Here is a 16,151-nt window from a genome sequence, read left to right on the forward strand (position 1 = left end):
CCTTGACGCGGGAGGCGCGGGCGCGGGCGCGGCACAGAGGGGGGCGGGGAGCGGCGGCCCCGCACTCACGCGGCCGCTGTGAAGGGGGGCGGGCGGGGAGGACGGCATGTGCGAGTGGCGAGAGTCTTACCGCGCGTGACATCCGGGGCGCGCACGCGTCTGCCAGGGCGGCGTGGCAATGCTGGCGCGGCACGTGCGTGCCAGCGCGCAATCCCCCGCAAAGTTGAGTTCACTTTCTCTGTGGTTGCTTGGGACACTACTGGTCGATGTCTGGGTCACTACCCTGGGGTGTCGAGCACGAAAAGACGTCTGTGTGTGCGTCGTGCCTATAGGTCACGGTGAGATATGCGCATTGTACTGTACTGCATTTTACACATGTATGTATTTTAGGGAAGGGCTCGATTGGACGGAGCTCAGACAAGACGCCGCCCGGGCCCGCGACAGACAAGACGCACCGCCCATCCCCCCCCTGGACCGCCGCCTCCGCGTGGTCATCGCCGGCGGTGGCGTCTGCGGGGCCACCTGCTCGCCACACAGCTGCGGCACAATGAGGCGTGGGAGGTGCACTGCTTCGAGAAGTCGCCGCGCACGGGCGGGCCACCTGGCGTCTCGCTGCTGATAAACCACAACGCGATGGCGACGCTAGAGGACTACACGACCCGCCGCTCCACGCGCGGCTCGCGGCCGTCGGCTCGCCCGTGCTCGAGTGGGCCGCGCGGAGCATGACAGGCGAGGTGCTGTACGCTCAGGACATGGTCGCGGGCGGGCTGGCGGACAGCCCCGGCCTGGTTGCGCGCTGGACCACTTTGTCGCCGCGGTGCGCGAGGCGGCGGAGCAGGGCGAACACGGGATCCGCGGACACACTGGGGTCTTTCCGCTTTCCCGCCCGCCATGATATCTAGCGTCCCAGCGGGTTTTCACGTAACAAGTGTACACACAAGGACTGCGTGACTCACACCGCCCCATGGCTCGGCTGCCGCACATCAGATCCACCTCCCTCTAGGACGTCACCGCTCGAGCGGCACTCGAGAAGTTGCAACACACGGGGTGACACCGCGCCATGGCGCATGGGCATGGCTCTGCCTCAGGGGGGCAATGTATCAGCGCCAAACTCTCTCATGGAGTCCTAGGACGTCACCGCTCAAGCGATGAAGCGGCGGGCGTGCCGCTGAATGACATGTGCTGCGTGCCTCAGCTGCTCGTCCATCGCCGAAGGCTCAAGTTCAAACGGCATTCGAGAGGGGGCTGCAACACCGAAGCTGGAGCTCGACCGGCCGGAGAAGATGCGGCGCACCACCTGGTTGAACGACTCGTACTTGCCGAACCCAGCCTCCTGCCAAGCCACCGGGGGAGGGGTGTCGGAGTAGCACGGCGCGCGCGGGCGAGGCTCAGGTTTGGCGCTGCGGGCACGCACGATGCAGCCGAGCAGCTTCTGCGTGTCCCGCTCCTGCGAACAACGCGCCCGCTCCACGCTGAACCGCCCGAGCTCGCGCTGCAGCGCTTTTGTCGCGTCCGCCGCCGCCTCGTCCGCCTCGTTGCTGGCCTCGACGACGGGCAGCACAGTCACACGGTCGATGTCGCCTCCATTCTTGAGGAAGCAGAAGAGCTCGACCACGCACCACAACCTAGTTGACGAAGGAGAGAGTAAGTGAAGCGGAGCACAACTCTTTCTCGCGGCCTCCTCCGCGCGCGCCTGTTCGCGTAGGTCGGCCCCGCCAGGATGAGGAAGCGCTGGCAGCCGCTGACGAGGAGCGGCAGCAGCTCGAGCGCGCCCGCGTCCTCGGGGGTGACGCACGCGGCGTCCAGCCAGAGCAGCGGCGCCGTGCCCCGCTTCGCCGTGTCGCTCACCGCCCACTGCTGAAGCGCCGCCCACTTGCCCTCGCGGCTGTCGTGCCAGGAGTGGCTCACAAAGACAGAATGCTCAGCTCCCAGGCTGGCGGCGACCGCCTGCTCTCGCACCGCGTCGCCCGCGCCGCCCGCCACGCCCCCGCCCGGCAGCTCATCCGCACCTCTAAGCTGGTCAAAGCGCAGCAGGCGGAAGGCCGCCTGCGCGCGCGCCAGCGCCTTCTCGCCGCCGCCGGAGAGAGCCGCCAGCGCCGCCAGCTGCGCGTCGTCGCCTCCGCCGGAGGCGCCGAGGCGGGCGAGGCGGGCTTGCAAGTAGCGGCGGGCGGAGGGGCGGAGAGCGAGGGCGGTGAGGAGGATGGCGGCGCCAGAGAGATTGAGCGGCCACCACGAATCTGTCGCAGCAATGCTCACGAAGACCACTCCAAACACTCCAACCTCCAGCCGGTTAACCAGCCAAATGCGGCTCAAGCAGGCGGGGGCGGTCATCGCCCGGGGGCCGACGCGGGTGGAGCGGCAGGGCAGCAGGCCGGCGAGAAAGGCGTCGCGCCAGGCAGGGAGCGAGGCGGCGGCGGCTAGGGAGGCGGTCATGGCTAGGACGCTTAACGCCGGCGAGAACAACAGGAAGTCAGGCCGCCCCGCAAACAACCACAAGGACCATCCGAACAGCAGCGCCAGAAGCGCCAGGTAGACGGAGAGCCCGCGGAGAAGGTCCTCGTCCGTGGGCAGCACGGCGAGGAGCATCGAGAAGACTCCCCAGAAGAAAGCTATCCCCATCATGCTGAGGATGGTAGCGCTAATCATCGGGCTGCTTTGGAGCAGCCCGACGACGATGCCGGCGAGTGACGCCAAAAGGGCGACCAGCCCCCCGCCAAAGGCGACGAGGCGGATGCGCCTCTTGCGCCTGTCCGCGGCGGCGCGCTGCTCCCGCATCCGCTGCCGAGCGCGCTCCTCGAAGACGACCGACGTGTAAAAGCTGGCGTACATATCCACCACCTGCGGCGGCGGCGGCGGCGGTGAGGCGGGCAAGTCCACCGTGGGCCATTGGGGCACCATCGCACGCGCCACCTTCTCCTCGTCGCCCTTGCCGGTGAAAGCGATGACCTGCTTCTCGCTCCTTCCCTCCGTCTCCTCGAACTGAGCCTTGAACGCGTCGGTCGTGGGCGCGCTCGTGAGGGTCACAGGCTGCTCGTCCAGCACGTCGATCATCTTGGGCGCGTGCTCCGCGCTGCCCAGCCCGAGCTCGCTGTGCGTGCCGAGGATGATCTTCGCGAAGTTGCTCTCGGCGTGGCACCTGTGCGCCGCAAGTGCGGTCAGAAGGAGAGAGCCACAAGTACCTGAAGGAGGCGGTAGTCGCGGCAACGCACCAGCCCCGCCGCTCGTACGGCTGTGTGTTGTACAGCATGCCAATGCCCTTGCACAGCTGCTCCGCGCCCGCCGCCACGGCCGCAACCGCCGCTTCGCGCGTGGCGAAGCGAACGATCGCAGGAGCTGTGTGCAGCTCGCACGTCTCGATCTGCCCAAAGCTGCCAAGCGTCGCGAGGATCGCCTGCTCTTCGATGCCGTTCTTCAAGCCGAAGAGGCAGACGGAGCGCTTGCCCCACTCTGGCGGCTCTGGGATGTTGGTCAGCCGCAGCACTGTCACGCAGCGGGGGCTCGCGTACAGCCCCGCCATCACCGCGAGCGACGCAGCAAAGATCTTGGCCTCCTCGGCAGTGCGCTTGCCGGCAGCATCCTTCTGCGGACGCCGGCGACAAGGCGCGCGTCACTCAACCGCCGCGCCGCCCTCAGCGTTTCGGTGTGTGCGGAGGCATAGCTGGCACGGGGGAGGGGAGGGCGGCGGCGGGGAGGGCGGAGTGCGCGCGCGCGGGGAGGCAGTGGCGGGGGGGGGGGGGTGCAGGGCGGGGCCGCACAGCCCGTAGGTGAGCGCACACGCGCTGCGGTCCTGCCGAGCAAAGAGCGCGGCCGCCTCCTCGGGCGAAAGCAGCGCCTCTGATGGCAGGTCCTGCCGGCGCGGCAGCACATAGCCGCGTGGGCGCGAGCGCAGCCAGCTGCAGCGGAGCAGCATGAGGTCGCGAGAAAGGAGCGAGGCGTGCACCCGCTGGTCGTGCGGACCAAGTCCCGCGTCGCTCTGCACCATCTCTAGGCCCGCACCTGCGGACTGCTCATCCATTCGCCGCATGTCTCGGAAAATGCAGACGAGTGCCCAGATCAGGCTGAGCCCGGAAAAGACAGAGCAGAGAGTGAGAGCCATGCAGTGCAGGACGAGGGCCGCAGCGCGAAGGGACTTGTCCCGCTCGCGCTCCACCGCCGCGAAGGCCGAGTACTCTGGGGAGGGGTCGGCGCCAGACTTGCAGAGGCAGGGGAGCTCCAGATAGCAATGGAGGTCGTTCCACAACCCATCGTTGCCGACAGCAGCGCACTCCTCTGCGCCACGCAAATCGTTTGGCGTTGACAATTTGACGTCCCATTTGACAAAGTTTGCCGTCTCGCCGGACTGGCACACGTCCCAGCCGCCGCCGGGCTCCGCTCCGGCGGGCCGCTGGTAGTTGCCGATCCAGAAGTGGATCGCGCCGGCATCGGCGGCAAGGCGCGCCACATGCTCGTTTTCCTCCGAGCTTTGCACGCACGCGAGAGTAGCGTTCGGCCCACACAGGTCCGCGCAGCCCCAGTGCGTGGACGGCTCGGCGGTGAGGTGGTACGAGCCAAAGGCAAAGACAGCGGCTAGAGCGAACATGCTGCATCCAATTGGCCCGTGTCAGCGAAATTCCCTTCAACTTCGAAAATTCTTTTTCTACACCCCGGTGCGAGAATGCGCATTTCTTCTCTGCACTATAGCCCTTGAGAAAGAGCTCGCATTATGCAAACCTGTGCCTGTGTCCTAAGAAGTAGACTGAGAGGGGTACTCCCATAGGCAAGAGGAGGTCTGGAGAGGCCCACAGCGGTCAGGAGGCAGCTTCGGCTTCGTGTGCACGATCTTGCGCTGCAGCTCCTTCCCCTCCTTGTGGTACCACGGCGCCTACCAAAACGAAACCCCTCGCCGCGTAAACGAAAAACTACGAGCCACCTCTGCCGGCCATACCTGAGGGGTGGCCCGTCTACCGTCTACCGGTAGACCGGGTAGACGGTAGACCATTTGGTAGACGAGTCTACCGCGAGTCTACCGCAGTCTACCGGTAGACCGTGATGAACCTACGACTGCAGTCTACCGGTAGACTTGGTAGACCGCGGTAGACTCGTCTACCCCTTTTTTATATTACCCAAAAGCTAGGCTACACAACGCCCTCTATGTTGGGTCAAGGCGGGCGCCTAGAAGAAAGCGCCGCCCCCCGAGGGGGAATCCCACCCGTACCCCGAGCCCCCGTCGAAGAGCGCGTCGAAAGCGTCGTCGCCTTCGTCGTACTCCTCCGCGTCAAAGCACCGGACCGGCTCCCCCCGGCCGTGCTCCCTTGCCCAGCGCATCTGCCGAACATGCGCACGCTGCTCCTCGCGCGCCCTCTCCTCCGCGGCGCGCGGCGTCCACCCGGTGGACGCCAACAGCGACTCGAGCGTCGCGCGATAAATCGCCTCGCCTTCCTCGCGTGATACCACCTCGCCCGCCTCCTTCGCCACCGCCTTCTTCCCACGCCGCGATAGCTTCTCGCCGCCCTTGCTCGCCAGCGCCGGCGATGCCGTGGCGCGCCCACCGCGGCCGCCGAACGGTAGACCGCCGCCGCCGGACGGTAGACCGCCTCGGCCGTTTGAATATGCAGCCTCCAGTTCTCCACTCTGGCGCCACTTTGGCAGACGAGCGCCGGCAGATGCCCTCGCGGCCTGCCGGCGAACGTCCGTCCGGCGAGAACGCGCGATGAAAGTGCGGTCTGCCGCGCGGGCGAAATCTGCCGGTGAGAGAGGCTGTTGAGCGCGGTCGCTGTGAGCTTCACCTCATGCCATTTCCGTGCGAGGCGAGCTCCGTGTCTTTTATGAGATCAAATGAACGTCTTTACACACTCATCGGGCGGAACCGCTCACTGCAGAGCACCGCCCTCTCGCGGCTCTCGAGAGCGAGTTTTCGCCAGACAGCCACACGTCCATTATGGCGCGCGTTCGGCGGCTGAAAAAGGGGTAGACGAGTCTACCGCGGTCTACCGGTAGAGAGAGAGAGAGAGAGAGAGATTCAGGAAAAGCTACGGGATGAGGATCACAGTGGACGTAATCACATGCTATTCGACTTGGCTAGGGCGGGGATTACTACTGCGGAGGGTGGGGAGGAGGCGAGGTGGACGACAATCAGGAGTCTACTTCTCAAAGGTGTAGGGGCGAGGGCGCGACCCAGTGGTGAAAAGTGTGGCTACTCGGCAATGCTGCAGACAATCGGGGCCTCGAGAGTCAACTGGAAACTGGACAAGTGCAAGTGCGGGCAGGTTCACGACGTCAGACACTTCATCTTGGGGGAGGGTGGGTGTCAGTTATGCATGAGTCACGAGGCGAGAAGAGCTTTTAGAGAAGGGTGCAGCGATCTCTCAACTAAGGTCCTGGGGCTAGACTTGGTGCCAGACGACGAGGCGGGGAGATGTGGTCAGGACCTGGAGTGGGCGTCGGATATTCTCTTTGGGGACAAGTCGGACATGGTGACGAGAGACTCAGATGGGGACCGGATGTGGGTGCGGGCGGCCTCAACGGTGTTGCTGGGGTGCATGCTCCATCCAGGATTGAGTGCCCTGCAGCAAGGGGTGGATAACTTCAGACAGAGGAAGGCGGATGCTGGCAAGTTTGGTCGAGAAGGAGGACGAGTTCACTGGACGCTAGAGAGGGCGAGCGCGGTGGGGAGCGAGGAACACAGAGAAGGAGAGGAGTCATCCGGGGAGGAGGGTGGTGGCGATGCATCGACGACGGAAGAAGGGACGGAGGCGGCAGGGATGGTGCGATCGGATGAGGACAGAGAGGAGGGAGGAGAGAGGAAAGGAGAGGAAGTTGAGCACTTTGACTCTGCGCCATGGATGAGTGAGCAGCGTGAGGAGGCAGGTGGGAGCAACCGGAGGATGATGGAGACGATTGTGGTGGAGGCGCTGAGAAATCTATGGGGAAATATCAACGAGGAACTGCTGGTGTACGAGGAGAAGCTGGAGGAGGTCGCGCAACAGGGGGAGGAGAAGCGGCGTAGGGAGACAGGAAGTCATCGTGTACGTGCGAACGAAGATGATTTGTACCGTCGGGGACAAGGGGCTCGCTTGGTGGAAGGGGCCGTGCGGGAGATGGTGCCGAGAGGGGAGGAGGCGCGGATGGAGACGTCAGCTAAGAGGGCGAGGGCAAAGGTGCAGGAAAAGAAGACGCGATCGGTGCGGAGCGCTGAGACGTTACTTCAGATGGGGCCGTTTGGGTGGCGATGTTTTGTGGGCGGACAGAGGGTGGATGCAATTCGGGATGCGGAAGTGCAAAAGCACATGGTGAGCGGGTTAGACGGACGCCATATGAGTGGAGAGGGGCATGGAAGGGTGGAAAAATGGTTGCGTCGGAGCGAGGAACAGGAGGAGAAGGCGATTCAGTGGTCGTTGGAGGAGAGCAATCGGCGGGTGAGAGAGGAGAGGAGGCAAGCTGAGGCGGATCAGAGCGAAGAGATTCAGATTTCGGAATCAGACTCGAGCGGATGTGATGAGGAGGTGGAGATGTGGAGGCGGGTTGGGCATAGGACAGGCAGAAAGAAGGCTAAGGTGGACAGAGGAGCGAGAATTTCAGATTCAGAGTGGGGTCAAGGCAGTCATTCAGTCAATCAGTACTTGAGTCAGTCGGTCAATCAGTCGGTCAGTGGCGAGCAGAGAGAGGAAGTTCAGATGGAAGTGGAGAGGGGGGGTGATAGCGAGGCAGCGGGGAGCAGTGGGCGGAGTGGGATCGATGGAACGGAGTCGAGAGGCGACATGGTGGGAGGAGGGAGCTATGCTGAGGAGGACGACGAGCTTATGCTAGAGTACATGGGGAACGAGGGCGTGGGCGACGAGGAGATCGACAGGTTCATGGGGTGGACGACAGTGGATATGGGAGACGAAAGGCTGGGCAGGGCAAGGGACAGCGTCAGGTCGAATGCGAGCGCGGAACATAAGGGGCGAGGCATGGTTGCGAGGGGAAGGGAGCGACGTGACAAATATGCTGCGGTGAGAGATCAACGAAATGAGCTGAAGCATTCAGGTGGAGGTGGAGGATCGGGGCTGGATCAGTGATGGGGAGGAAGGTAGGTGGAGTACGAGGTCGAGAGGGATCGTGGTCGAGTACGAGGACTGGGGGGGAAGGGGGTTCAACTTGGTGACGGAGGACTGTGGGCCATCGCGGGAACGGGTCCGTCCGGAGGGCGAACCCGGCTGATCCGGATGGTCTCCACACCGGTGGGTGGCACCGAGGCGTCGTGGGGACGCTCTTCTGTTCAGTCGACGCTCGTCGTCCACTGAGAACTCAGTGGTTGTCACCACTTTGTATTCTTTAATATTAACCTTGCGAACTCGTCCCCCCCGGCAGGGCTATGCAACTGTGACCAGTGTGTGCTGTCTACGCCTGAACCAGGTGTCAAATCTGCCGATGCGTGACCTGTGCGTGGGCTGCTCTGTGAGGGGTCCAGGCGTAGTCCGACGGGTAGGGGGTCTGTGCCCGGGCGGTGTCCGGTGCGGAGTCTCTCTCTGATCCTGCCTGGGATGTTGGGTGCGAGGTGTGGCGGCTTCGATCCCAAGGGGGGGAGCTGATCCCACTCGGTAACCAGCTCTCAGGGGCAGTAGGTGGGCGAGCTTCAAGCGCGCTCATCTCGATCGTCAAGGCGTCGCTACGCGCGGTCTTCCGCGGGGGGAGCTTCGTCGACGGGTGCGGGACCGCGGCGCAGACAGTGCTGCGGCGATGCCTCCGGCTGCTGCGGAGAGTGGCTTGCTGCTCGCTGCGATGGCGAAGAACTCGTCTCGTCACACGCCAAGGGCTTATGCTCTGTCGAGACGTGAGGCGTATGCGCCCAGGAGGGGAGGGCGCATGCGTAACGACGCTGCTAGAGATGCCTTTCGGGGCCCAGAGATAAAACTTCTGATGCCATGCGTGACCTAGTAGTGTCCCCAGCTATGGGCGTGTCCACGTTGGAGCCAGGTGTGGTGTGGACGCGAGAATAGCTCCGCCGTTCATGGAGGCAACCGATGCGAGTCGACTGGTGTGTGTCGTCGTGGTTTCGTATCAAGAATTCTCTCTCTCTCTCTACCGGTAGACTGCAGTCGTAGGTTCATCACGGTCTACCGGTAGACTGCGGTAGACTCGCGGTAGACTCGTCTACCAAATGGTCTACCGTCTACCCCAGTCTACCCCAGTCTACCGGTAGACGGTAGACGGGCCACCCCTCAGGGCCATACCTTCTGCCCGAGCCTCGGCCTCGGCGCCAGCGTCGCCATCGAGGACGCATGCGCCGCGGGGCTCATCCTCCGCGAGGGCGCGAAGCAGGGGATGGGGGTGGAGGCGATGGCGGGGCAAGTCGCGCGGCTGAGGCTGCCGAGCGAGGGCGGCGGAGGTGGCCAGGCTGAGCCGCCTGCATGCGGTGCACCTGGGTGAGGCGCTGCGGGCCGAGGTGGCCGATTGGACGGGGGCTGCTGGCGGCACGCAGCCGATGGGGCGGCGCAGCGCACTTGGAGCCGGTCAGAGTTTTTTTTTCTTGATGCGACGTGTATGGCGCAGCCGCCTCCGTCGACGAAGCGCGGCGGCGACGTCGCTGCAAGCATTCGGAAGGCCGCCAAGGATGGCCAAGTGGGAGCGGTGCTGGCGTGGGCCGACGGCGGCGGGCGGGTGGACGAGACGTTCGAGTACACCTTTGAGGACGGCTCTCACGTGAGCGGCATGACACTGCTGATGATCGCAATGTCCAATGGCCACGCGGAGCTGGCCGAGGCGCTTCTGCGGCGCGGTGCAGATGTCTCGTTGCAGACCAGCGGCGGTGGCACCGCGCTGTGCCTCGCCGCCGCCAACGGCCGCGAGAACCTGGTCGAGCTGGCACTGCGGCACGGCGCGGAGGTCAATCAGAAGTACAGCAACGGCAGCACTGCGCTGATGGAGGCCGCCTGCGTAGGCCACGAGCGGGTGGTCGACACGCTGATCCGGCACGGCGCGGAGATCAACCTGCAGGCCAACAAGGGCGACACCGCGCTGATGTTCGCCACCTTCCACACCCATCCCGCCATCGTGCTCCGCTTGCTGCGGGCGGGCGCAGACATGACGCTGCGCTCGAGCGGCATGACGGCGCTGCAGATCGCCAAGGAGAATGGCCAGACCGAGTGCGTCGAGGCTTTCAGGACGTATCTCGGGGAGGTGGCGGGCCGGCGCGAGGCGCCGTCGGCCGAGGCGGACGGCGCAGGGGCGGGAGACGCGCCCGCAGGCGAGGCGGCGGCGGGCGCCAGTGCCGCGGCCTCTGCTTTGAGCGGCGAGGGCGGCGCAGAGACCGCGCCGGGCAGCGAGGCGGTGCCAGAGGAGGTCGTGCTAGCGGCTGGGCGAGGCGAAGAGGCGGCGGTGCTGGCGTGGCTCGACGGCGGCGGGTGGGTCGACGCGACGTTCGAGTACGTCTTTGCGGACGGCCCTGCGAGCGGCATGACGCTGCTGATGTTCGCAATGACCTGTGGCTACGCGGAGCTGGCCGAGGCGCTTCTGCGGCGCGGTGCAGATGTCTCGTTGCAGAACAGCGACGGCACCACCGCGCTGAGTTCGGCCGCCGTGAACGGCCACGAGAAGCTGGTCGAGCTGGCATTGCGGCACGGCGCGGAGGTCAACCAGAAGTACAGCAACGGCGTCACTGCGCTGATGGACGCCGCCTACGGAGGCGGCTTGCGGGTTGTAGACACGCTGATCCGGCACGGCGCGGAGATCGACATGCAGGCAAACAACGGTGACAACGCCCTGATTTACGCCGCTCACTACGGCCACCCCGCCGTCGTGCGTCAGCTGCTGCGGGCGGGCGCAGACATGACGCTGCGCACTGCGGAGGGCAAGACTGCGCTGCAATGGGCCAAGGAGGAGGGCCAAACCGAGTGCGTGCGCGCCCTCGAGGAGCGTGCGGCGGCCAAGGCGGCGGCCGAGAAGGCGGCGAAGGAAGCGGCGTGGGCTGCGGGGGCGGCGGGGAGGGCGGCGCAGAGGGCGGCGGAAGAGAAGGAGGCGGCGCGGCACGCCGACGAGCTGCTGGCGGAAGTCGAGGCTGAGAAGCGCGCCAAGGGCAAGAAGGGCAAGAAGAAGAAGAAGGGCGGAGGGGCGGGCGCTAGGCCGTCGCAGGAGACGGAGGAGGGTGCCGAGGCGCCGTCGGAGGCAGCCGCAGACGAGGCCGCAAAGAAGGCCGAGGAGGAGAGAATTATCAGGCTTCTCGAGCAGTGTCACGAGGAGCGGATCCGGCTCGGCATCACGGCGGAGAGCCAGGCAGCGGCGTCGGCGGAGGTGGCCAAGGCGGTGCGATTGGACGCTGAGGCGGACGAGGCGGAGGAGGAGGCGGAGGCGGACGAGGAGGCACTGGCGGCTGCCGAGGAGGCGCTGGCGGCTGCCGAGGAGGCGCTGGCGGCTGCCGAGGGGGCGCTGGATGAGGCGAGGGCCGCAAGAGACGCGAGGCGTGCTGCTGCTGCCGCTTCGATGGCCAGGGCGGTTGCAGCCAGGGTGGCGGCGGATGCGGCCCAGGAGCGCTCATAGAGAGCTGCTCCTGCTGAGAGGCCACGGCAGCTGTAAATCAAATCTCTTGTGCATGGGCTAGCGGCTACTCTGCCTCAGGCTCAGCGCGGCGCGGGGCCCAACGCGTTTTTTCTGGTGTTCTGGCTGACCCCAGGTTCTCGGACTTTTTGCGGAGTGCTATATGGCACATAGTCTGAGGTAGTCTATAGAGAATAGACGAGTACGCTTCGGCTTGATAGAGAGAGACCCTTGACGCAATGACGTATGACGAGAATGACGGCTCAACCGAACAAACGCGAGTGACGACCCAGGTGGCTGCCAGGAGTGCGTAAATAGTCGGAACTTAGGAAGCTCTCCTTACGAGAGAGGAACCCTACACTGCCTGCTGAGTGTCTCGCATAACCAGTCTCCAGTGACCAGTGAGCAGTGCCCCCCACGCGCCCGCCGCCAGCTGCAGACTCTCTCGTTCACGTTTCATCCACGTTCTGCCCCAGCCCGACCAGGATATGTAGCTCTTACTAGCGCTTGGCCAGCTAGCCCCCCCACCCTATCCGGAACACTTGGCCTCTCCCGAGCCGGCCGTACTCCTATCGTGGCTACGCGCCCCTCGCCCCCCTCTCACCCCCGCGACCACGCCTCGATCTTCTTGGGCAGTAGCTGGTTCGACAGGTCCACTCCGTGGCCTAGGCAGCCGTATACGCCCTCGCCCCAGGTAAAGACAGCGCCGTCGGGGGTTAGGGCGAGGCTGTGATGCTGCCCTGCTGACACGGCGACGACGCGCTGGCCAGCAAAGGCCTCGATCTTCTTGGGCAGAAGCTGGCTCTGCTCGTCGCCGTGGCCCAGCCGGCCTTGCCCTCCAAAGCCCCAGCTCCAGACGCTGCCGTCGACGGTGATGGCGAGACTGTGCACGGCTTTAGCCGACACAGCGACGACGCTCTGTCCAGCAAAGGCCTCAATCTTCTTCGGCAGCAGCTGGTCCTGCCCGTCGCCGTGGCCTAGCTGGCCGCCGCCTCCCTCGCCCCAGCTCCAGACAGCGCCGTCGGCGGTGAGGGCGAAGCTCTGGATGCCTCCAGCCGACACAGCGACGACGCGCTGGCCAGCCATCGCCTCGACCTTCTTGGGCAGCAGCTGGTGCTGCTGGTCGCCATGGCCCAGCTTGCCAAAGCCTCCATAGCCCCAGCTCCAGACTGCGCCGTCGGCAGTGATGGCGAGGCTGTGGCTAAAGTTAGCCGAGACAGCGACGACGCGCTTGCCAGCAAAAGCCTCGACCTTCTTGGGCAGCAGCTGGTTCTGCCAGTCGCCGTGGCCCAACCGGCCTTGGCCTCCATCGCCCCAGCTCCACACGGCGCCATCGGAAGTGAGGGCGAGGCTGTGGTAGCCTCCAGCCGACACAGCAATGACGCGCTGGCCAGCAAAGGCCTCGACCTTCTTGGGCTGCCACTGAGCCTCCCTATCGCCGTGTCTCAGCTTACCGCAGCCCCAGGACCAAACGGCGCCGTTCGCGGTGAGAGCGAGGCTGAAGTATCGTGACGCCGCCACACCAATCGCGCGCTCGCTTCCGAGGAGCGATGGGAGACGGGTCGGCGTCTTCAGCTGCAGCACGCCCTCGCCGTGGCCAAGAAGTCCTGGAAACTCGTCCTCCTCCCCGTTCTCCTCCTCCTCCTCACCCTCCGCTGCCGCGCCGCACGACGAGAGCCGCCCCTCGCCGTCGATGAAAACGCTGTGCTGACAGCCCGCCGCAAGCCTCGCCTGCGGGTTGGACTCGCGCAGCAAGGCGTACAAGCACAGCCACCGGACGGCGCAGCTCTCGCCCTCTGGCTGCGCCGGCGGCTCGTAGCCGGCCTCCTGCAGGCGCAAGCGGATGCCTTGCTCTGTGAGCGATCCGTGGAAGAGCAGCGAGACGGCCGCGACGCGAGCGATGTCGGCGGGATCGCAGCGAGAGAAGGCGCGCACGAGGAGGTCCGTGGGGAGGTCGAGGAGGAGGGTGGGTGTCGGCGTGGAGGGCGAGGCGGTGGCGGCGGCGGCGAGGCGGCGCGAGCGGCGCGAGCGGCGGGGCGGGGTCGACAATGTGTATAATTTTGGAAAAAGAAATCATGGGTGGCAGGAGACCTTCCCTTTTCTTTTCTCTCCGGCGCCTTTTCTTTGGGCCGCCACGGGCTTTGAGATGAGGGGAGTAGAACAAGCCAGGAAAAATCAAAGAAGTTCCCTTTATAATGCTTTTTTTGGAGAGAGAGAGAGTGAGAGAGAAAGAGAGAGGTCGGAGCGAGTGTCGCCGAAAACAGCAAAAATGTCCTGTGACGGGATCGAACCGTCGACTCCCAGCGTGTAAAGCTGGTGATCTAACCACTAATCCAACAGGACTCGATCTGGCAGCCACTCGATCGCGAGAGTCACGCCTAGGCCACTCTGCCAAAAGTGACAGGTGGCAAAACATCTCGAAATCTTCGCGTCCTGGCGACCTATATTGGGAGATATGGGAGGAGAGGAGGGGAAGGTGTGGGGAGGTGTGGGGAGGTGTGGGGAGGTGTGGGGAGATGTGGGGAGATGTGGGGGAGGTATAGGGAGATGTGGGGAGGTGTGGGGAGGTGTGGGGAGGTGTGGGGAGATGTGGGGAGGTGTGAAGAGATACGAGGTTCTTGATGTAGTCAAGGAGTTCTTCGACTTTGGAGGACAGAAAGGTACCGTCTGAAAGGTATTTTCGTGCTCTATTTAGCGCATTTGGTCTCAAAGAGCCTCCGTTCACAGTGGGCGTGATTCCCACCAAGCATGAGTGAAGCATCGGGCAGCATACACCACACACATACATGCCAAGCGCCCCTTCCACCATCGCCGCCGCCGCCGTCGCCGCCTCCGCCGCTGCCGCCGCCGCTGCCATCGTACTTGCCCACCACATCCGCCGCCGCCGCCGTGCCTGCGAGGCCGAGGTGGCCCTCGACGCGCTCTGGCGTTCGCCGGCAGCCGCCGTGGTTCAGCAGCTCGAGTGCGGCCAAGTCACGCCGGCGAAACTCATCGACGTCGCCGTGCGACGGATCGCCGCCACCAACGCTGCCACCAACGCGGTCGTCACGCTCTGCGAGGAGCGGGCACGCGCGCGTGCGGCAAGCTTTGCACAGAGCGGCGGCGCGCCGGGCCCGCTCTTCGGCCTGCCCGTCCTCGTCAAGGACAACCAGGCCGTCGCAGGCGTCCGCTGCACCGCCGGCGCGCCGATGCACGCGACGCGGATCGCGGCCACCACTCACCCTCTCGTCGAGGCTCGCGGCGGCGGGAGACCGACCCCACCACGGCGAGCCGTCCTCTGCACCTCCTAGGAGCCTGTCCGCAGGCGCTCGAGGCGGCGGGCGGGGTCGTCCTCGGCGTCACAAACATGCCGGAGCACGCGGCCGGCTCGCACACCTTCAACCCCGTCTTTGGCGCCACACACAACCCGCACGACCTCGGCCGGACGGCCGGAGGATCGACGGGCGGCAGCGCGGCGGCGCTCGCGTCGGGCGCGGCATGGCTGGCAACCGGAAGCGACCTGGGCGGCTCGCTGCGCAACCCCGCCGCCTTCTGCAGCGTCGTCGGCCTGCGCCCGTCGCCAGGCCGCTGCCCGCAGTCCGATGCGGCGCCGACAGCGTGGCGCGGCCGGTGCCCAACCACCACCCTCCCTGCTGCCTCCTTTTCCTCTCCACGCCTGCTCCACGCCTGCTCTTCGCCGTGTGCACCTCGCACGCCCCGCGTACCTTGGCCGCAGCATGCTCCTTCTGTGAGACGCGTCTCTGCACCTGCAGGTGGGGCCTCGGGCTGCACGCCGTCCACGGGCCAATGGGGCGCACCGTCGAGGCCGCGCCGCGGCTCCGAGATTCCCCGAGATTCCTCGAGATTGCCCGAGACGCCCCGAGACGCGCTGCGGCTCTGAGCAGCTCGCTGTGAGCCGCGCGCCTCTTCACACCTGCGGCCGCTTGCGAGCAGGACGTCGCGCTGCTACTCGACGCTCTCGCCCCTCGCGCATCCCCCCTTGCCGACGCCGACGCCGACGCCGCCGCCGCCGCCGCCGACGCCGCCGACGCCGCCGACGCCGCCGGGCTCGGCCGTCCCTCCGCGGGGTGAAGGGGTTTGGGGCCGCCTCTTCCGACCCGTCTCGGAGCTTGTCACGCAGGTTCGTGCCGCCCGCGGCGGGCTGGGAGCCGCTGGCCTGCCCGCCGCTGCCTCAGCCGCCTCGGCGCGGCTACCTGCACCACGTGCGGCATTGTGGGCCCGATGCCGCGCCTCGCTCGGTCGCCGTGCCGCGCCTGAAGAAGGGCGGGCGTGCCCCCGCGGCACGGCGTCTCTTCCACACCCCCGGCTGTGAGTCTACAGGTCGCCTACTCGGTCGACCTCGGAGGCCTGCTGCGCGGGGTACACCCGGCGGTCGCCGCCGCCGTCCGCCGCTCCGCCGCCCTCCTCGGCCGGGCTCGGCCCGAGCGGCGGTCGGCGGCGGAGACGCGGCTGACCGAAGCCTTCCCCGAGGGCCTCGAGGCGGCGGCGGACGTCTTCCGAACGCTCCGCGCGTCGCGCCAGCAGGTCGACCTCGGGACAGCGGGACACCACACCGCCTCCCTTCTCCCGTCCACGCCCTCATCTCTGTACCCTGCCGAAAGGCATTAAAGCCGACAGATGCGTGACAACTTAAAGCGATCCTCCCTGCGACAGACCTTGTG

The 16,151-nt window shown here is 65.9% G+C and overlaps 2 protein-coding genes across 2 annotated transcripts in view; both read left to right on the forward strand.

The window, feature by feature from the left end:
* Positions 1-6,863: 6,863 nt before the first annotated feature.
* On the forward strand, positions 6,864-11,493 carry EMIHUDRAFT_112558 (hypothetical protein; the record flags this gene model as incomplete). The annotated part of the gene is made up of 5 exons (XM_005784252.1): positions 6,864-7,008; positions 8,583-8,664; positions 8,935-8,995; positions 9,184-9,309; positions 10,975-11,493. The coding sequence occupies 5 exons, from the start codon at positions 6,864-6,866 to the stop codon at positions 11,491-11,493; spliced, it is 933 nt and encodes a 310-aa protein (XP_005784309.1).
* A 2,761-nt stretch (positions 11,494-14,254) lies between these two features.
* EMIHUDRAFT_456188 (hypothetical protein) overlaps positions 14,255-16,151 on the forward strand; it is a gene marked incomplete at its 3' end in the record, with an annotated part of 2,970 nt that continues 1,073 nt past the window's right edge. Inside the window, exons 1-4 of the mRNA XM_005784253.1 lie at positions 14,255-14,723; positions 14,795-15,099; positions 15,611-15,692; positions 15,961-16,014. Coding sequence (XP_005784310.1) covers positions 14,277-14,723; positions 14,795-15,099; positions 15,611-15,692; positions 15,961-16,014 — 888 coding nt within the window. The 5' untranslated portion in view covers positions 14,255-14,276. The remainder of the gene's footprint in view (positions 14,724-14,794; positions 15,100-15,610; positions 15,693-15,960; positions 16,015-16,151) is intronic.

The sequence above is a fragment of the Emiliania huxleyi genome (genome assembly GCF_000372725.1).
Source record: "Emiliania huxleyi CCMP1516 chromosome Unknown EMIHUscaffold_171, whole genome shotgun sequence".
Taxonomy (NCBI): Eukaryota; Haptophyta; order Isochrysidales; family Noelaerhabdaceae; genus Emiliania; species Emiliania huxleyi.